Here is a 6369-nt window from a genome sequence, read left to right as displayed (position 1 = left end):
TATAGCTTTAGTTTTTCATGGAAGAATTGGGACACCCACAAAGGGATAATTATTTGTTTATAGATAGCTAGAGTGACATTCATCTTGCAGAGAATTCTTCTCTACATTCAAAGACAAAATGCATATAGTTGCAATACCATTTCATTCAAAAAGTTTTGGATGATGGAGAGTTAAAGCTGGAGAAGATACATATAGATGATAATCCAACATATATGTTTACCAAGGAAGTAACAAGGGAGAAGTTGAACTCCTCCTCAGCTTTGGTTGGCCTTCTAGATTGAACATAATAAAAGAACAACAAAGTCAAGGGTGGTTTGATATTCCAATGAGAGCTACAAGTTTATAAGTGCTATGATCAATCTCCAAGTGGGAGGTTATTGGTGTGGAGTCTGACCAGTCTCCAAGTGGGAGATTGTTGTGATGTGCAGCCTAATCAAAATTTGAGGTTTATTTGACCTGGTTTCTCCCTAGATAATTTCTATGGGGGTTTGGGGGCAACGCCCTTGTAAGCTGTAAAAGGCTTGTGTAAAAAGGATTAGGGTCAATGATTTCATAATGTAATGGTGATATTGTAGCTTCTTGTGGTGGTATTGAGATATAAGGGATTGCAGATTGTAATGTCTGGATAATAATAATATTAGACTTGTTGTTGGTGGATGTAGCCTAGGGATTGAGTGAACCACGTTAAATATTTGTGTCTTGTGTTCTCTTCTATGTGATCTATTATTTTTTGATATTGGTTATATTTGCATGTAACTCTTATTTCTATCTGAGGTTAATCCTAACAATGCTAAGAGTGAGAAAAAAAGAGGGAAAATAATAAATCATGTCATGTATACAAAAGTGGAAAGGAAACATAATCAAATCCAAGGTACGACAATGTAATATTCACTCATTTTTGGAGATACATTTTTGGGAGATATGTATATATGATGTATATGGACTGAGTCATAGTCATAAGGATATCTTGGAGGGTTACGACTACAATGGTTATGGCTGAAAGTGTTATGACCGAAAGCATTAGGGCCAAACCCATGTGGTGCCAAGTGGTGTCGATGTGGCAAACTAGTTACAGCTGAGACAATTTCACCCGTAACACTTTCGTCCAAAATAGTCATTTGAAAATTAATGAAGGAAAGTGTTTCTCTTATATGAGGTCACATAAGTGGGTATAAAAACTAACCATGGGTTTCGACTGAAACCCTTTGGGCTGAAACTATCTATGTGTCATCCCATGCGACAACCACACAAGCAAAAAATAGATTTTTTTAAAACTTCTCACTTCTAAGGCTAATTTCTCCATAACAAATAAATTTTATTCAAAAAATAAAAAAATCCTTTTGTAGATCGCGGAGTCAAGATTATGCTCATATAAATTTTATAGTGTTTTGACTAGTTATACTATGTTATACTTTTAAAATATTATAAGTAGGCATTTTAAGATTCAAGAAGGTGTCACTTCAAAAAAGGAAAAAAAATAGTAAAGCATGTTCACAAAATTAAAACTTTATATGTACCGCTAGAGGAGAGAGTTCTCTTCAAGAATATGTAACTTCTTTTCAAAAATATGTAGATTTGGTAGGAAAAATTTGGTGGGAATAAAAATTATCAATTTCTAATAAGTTCAAATTTGAACACTTATAACTTACAAAATATACATCGAAAATCAAAATTTCTTTTTTTGTCCACTAGATATACATTTCAACTATAATATATTACGAAATTAGAGAAAAATATTATCATTTGCATATATTTGTTTAGCAGGAATGAAACTCTATATTTTTAACATTTTACAAAAATTCAAAAATGGACTTTTTAAATACAAAAATATTTCTGATTTAAAAAAAAAAGAAAAAAACTATAGACTAAAACTTCATCCAATTTTACACATTTCATTAATTTACTTCATCTTAAAATTCTAAACAAAAATGTCACTTTTATGTCATTAAAGTTGAATAGTTTAAGTTTTGATATCCTTTTCCTTTATAAAAGGTGACATGGGTTTGTGCTTTTACCCGAGAGTACTTATTTCATAATTTTGGATGTAATGATAAGTCATGACAAAGTGTTTTTTCCACTAATGTCAAAGGGGGAGATTGTTGATCTCTAAGCCATGTTGTCTATTAGTGTCAAAAACTTAGTCATTTCCTAGGTAGAGTTGGTCGGTCATCACTAGGACCGAGTCACCCAATAAAGATCGAGTAATACATAATAGACTTGTTTACATTTTATTTTGAGCTGAGCAAGTTTTCGCTTGTCGAGTACTTCAGTTTGGACTGAGTGACAGTATATGCCGAGTGTGTTAGAAGTCAATAAATGTTGAGTGAAGAAGAGTCTATTTATACCAAGTGAGACAAATACTATCGAGCATTTAGAAGACGAGGGACAACATGTGTATCAGAATGGATCAAGCATCAAGATATTCAAGTGCTGAGTAAACCAGTTTTGACATATGTGTTTGTGATGGCACAAACACTTATGTAAAACCATTTTTGTCCAGCTTCGACACTTCATTTACAAATTGTAGAGATAACTAAGGAGGTAATTTTATGTGTTTTGTCAGAGGACATCAATCCCTATGCAAGGTGATCAACCAATGAGAAAAATGGAAGGACTACAGAGAAAAAAGGATGAATCTAGATTGTTGCTCTTGATCTAGAATGTTCATCAATTGGTTATTTAAGGAGGGCCCAAACCCTAAATGGTGTGTGATGTGAAGATAGGCAAAGTGATAGCAAAGGAGGCTATGTTTGTGTGTTAGAAGCAAAGTGATCAGATAGAGCATCTAAACAGAGAAGTGAAGGACATAACAGAGTATATATGATAAGGAGATCAAACCAGAATTGGAAAGAGGAGATTCATAACCTAGAAACAAAGTGCTAACCAAAGATTAGGTACTGAGACATTTTAACTAGTGTGTTAGGGCAAATCTCTTAACAGAGTGATTTTAGTAGACCTATTTAAATCTCCTAAAAGAGTGCTTCTTAGTTGTAAGTTTGAATTCTTTAATCAAGGTAGACTAAATAAGTCTTCTAAGTTCTTAACAAGGCAAACCCTATCACAGGGTAGATCACTAGAAGTGATGAAACATTGTAGCCCTAACATGCACACTTTATTTCTGTACTAGTGAAGATTTGTGGGAGTCATCTCCACCCCAACTTTACCTTCACCTTGGAGGATTTCTGGTTAACCAAATCTATTGTGTTATGTGTTTACATTTACTTTCATGTTTATGGATGTGATGCATACCTAGATCTATTTCAGTATAACAATTTATGGTTGTATAGTTTGTGATCTAGATATGAGATGAGTTAGTGATGAATACATTTGATTTGTTGTTTGTTTCAAGAAGTTAAAGTTTTTGTAGATCCTGATTCACTCCCACCCCTCTCAGTATCTTACTTTCCCAATAAGACTTCCAACATGGTCAACCTCCAAACCAACAAGAAACATCTTCAAAGAAAAACCTTGAGTACAAAGACCCAAGTGTGATTTCACAAACCTAGGAGAACCTCTTGAAAAAGTCTTTAGAATACTTCTACAAAATAAGATCATCAATGTGTTGGAAAACTCTAGACCATATGACCTGGAAGTGAAATCTAAGTGGTGAAACAAAAATGATTACTATGAATACCACTGAAACAAAGGTCACAAGATAGGTTATCACATACAACTAAGACATGTGATCCAAGACCTCATAGATTCTAAAGATATGGTGACCGATGAGCATAACAAGAATGTTGATCACAAAGAATTCAAAGAGCCATTTCCCAAATAGGAGAAAGGAAAAGGATCCAAACCCATGAGCAACACTAAGATGAACTACATGTACACTAATTATGAGAATGTGATTAAGATGATTGGACCAATGAAAACACAATATTGCAATGTTATCACCATAAGGGGAAGAAGCAAAAACTTTGAATCGACAAACACCGTCACAAGATCAAGACCCCCAGTTGTCATTAAAGGAGTTGGACCTTCATTATTAGACAAACAACAATCCCCACTAGGTGTAAATACTTTGACAAGGTCAAGAGCCAAGTTTGGGCTTAAACGTGTTGAACCTACATCATTTGATCCATTACAACACAAAAACAAACAAACTATTGTAATTGCAACCAAAACTTCAAAACAAGGACCCTTATCCAACACTACCAACTATAATATTCTTGAACAACTTCATCAGATAATTGCTTAGATCACGATCTTTGAACTGCTGAAAATCTCATTTGCTCATAGGGAATTCTTAGACAAAGCTCTCGTTGAGGAAAGTGTACCCAAATACTTGAACTTGAACCAGTTTCAATCCACCAGTATGTCATTTTACAGAGTTCTTTAGTTTCTTTGAAGTAACTAGCTATATCTTTGAAGTGTACCCGAAGACTTGGACTTGAACATGGCCAATCTTTAAAGAGTTCTTTAGTTTCTTTAAAGTAACTAGCTATATCTACACATATATAGCCATACACATATCCAATTAAAGATAAATAGTTATCTCCCCCCCCCCCAACAAACACATATGTGAAATACATAAATTGAGAATACAATTTTATATACTAAAATAACACTATTTCAATGATTAAAATAATAATATTTTATGTTTATTAAAAAATAACTAAAGATATTAATTTATTGTAAAAAATATGTTATAATTAGTTGAGTTTTAATTGTATTGTATAATTTTTTTAAAAAATAGATTAAATTTTTAATTTTTAATTTTTATCTCATATTATATTATATAAAATTTATACTTCAATTGAAATTTATTTAATATATAATTATAATTAAGTTTATAGTTCACGGTAGAGTTTTAGAATTAATTTTCTAAGTGTTTTCATTTAACAATTAATTTTTAAATTTTAAGTTGTTTTGTAGATTAATTTTTTTTTAAACATGCTTATTGTGCTTAGAATAATAGAAGATATATTAAAAAGTGTCAAAATAATTGTTCTATATAAAACTCAAACCTATTTAACCAATCATATGATAAACAAATCATATTTTCAGTTTATAAAATTAAAAAATTTATTTAAAAGAAATAATCTAAAAAATTATATGATGCATGACTTAGACGAGTACCAAACAATTATACTCTTGTGAAAACATAAATATATAAAGATATTTACATTTCACAAAGGAAAAATCCAGTTAAATATAGGTTAAATAAACCATACCGCATTTCTGATTGTTATGACCATTCTTTCTGAAACATAGTCCTCTGGTTTGCCTGACCACTTTTTTATTGACGTCGTCTGTAGATAATGACAGGCGTAGGATGGAAGGTGTGTATTTATTCAAAGTCCTTCAAGCTATAGAAAACTTTGAGAAAAAATTCTGTTGAAATCTATGGAGATGAGTAATTTTTTTTTAATAAATAGACGCATCAACATCAAATCCCAGTGCCTCAAAGAAACAAAAACTAATGCTCCAAGCACTAATTTTGTACGCATAAATAAAACTAATGCTCCAAGCACTAATTTGTTTAAACGCATAAATTTTCCAAATTTCCAGGACACGAAATGAGGGATTGAAAGCGAAGTTGTGTTCACTATCTGAACCTTATCTGCTCTGTGGAAATATCAGTTCTCACTTATTAGAGAAAGTCAAGCTTAGGAGACAACTCCTCACTGGATCACTGTGGCTTTTAAAGCTCAATTGTGACTTTCACCTTGATTAAGTCCTTTGATCGGTACGCGAACCTGTCATGAATCTGATACTGTTTATGGTTTTCCATGTTTCATCCAGATTATCTCACTAAAATGTATTTACATTGTCAGAATCAGGAGTCGTTGACACGACATGGAAGACCGACAAATCTACAAATTATTTTGTAGACTTTTACACCGTTTAAACTTACATAATTTGGAAGGTAACAGCATATGTTTTTGGGTTGTGTGGAGACTTCGTTCAGTTTCTAGGGAGCCAAGAGGAGAGATTTAGTAGTTTACAATGAGGAAGAACACCACCATTGTGTCTGTTTTAGCTTTGTCTTGGTCTCTGTTATTACTTACCGCAGCACATACTACATATCCTAATGAAGGTACTGTAATTAAATTAAATTCAGTTATCTCTAGAATTCAATAAAACCCTTCTAAATTGTGTGATAGCCACCAAAACTCGAAGACAAACAGTATCCTTAAACATTTCTTTTCTTTACTAATATCAAACAGCAGGGTATGCGGATTTTTTTGGTCAGCACCGAATGTTTACGTATGCCTCGAAGCTAACAGTAAACATATAGTGATCTCCTTTAATAGATTATATTGTATATCATAGTATCAGTATTGCCTAGTGTCTGCAAGTTGGGATGGAGAGTATTGGGGTTGCAAATTTTAATTAGAAGACGGGGATCATGAATACTATGAA

At 32.5% G+C, this 6369-nt stretch overlaps 1 protein-coding gene across 9 annotated transcripts in view; it reads left to right on the top strand.

The window, feature by feature from the left end:
* Positions 1–5117: 5117 nt before the first annotated feature.
* LOC149556577 (putative LRR receptor-like serine/threonine-protein kinase At1g06840) overlaps positions 5118–6369 on the top strand; it is a 345044-nt gene continuing 343792 nt past the window's right edge. For 2 of the 9 annotated variants that reach the window (XM_089830951.1, XM_089830947.1), the window contains exon 1: positions 5148–5285. Coding sequence is in view for 6 of the 9 variants with exons in the window: in XM_089830947.1 (XP_089687073.1) it covers positions 5279–5285 (7 nt within the window). In the remaining 3 variants the exon portion in view is untranslated. Of the gene's footprint in view, positions 5286–5514; positions 5693–5780; positions 6044–6369 lie in introns of those variants that run through there. The other 7 variants (XM_089830953.1, XM_089830946.1, XM_089830945.1 and 4 more) reach the window with 6 other exon arrangements.

This window comes from Cupressus sempervirens, chromosome 5, assembly GCF_028749045.1.
Source record: "Cupressus sempervirens isolate cs-2001-9-10 chromosome 5, ASM2874904v1, whole genome shotgun sequence".
Classification (NCBI taxonomy): domain Eukaryota; kingdom Viridiplantae; phylum Streptophyta; class Pinopsida; order Cupressales; family Cupressaceae; genus Cupressus; species Cupressus sempervirens.
This window is presented reverse-complemented; position numbering and strand designations above follow the sequence as displayed.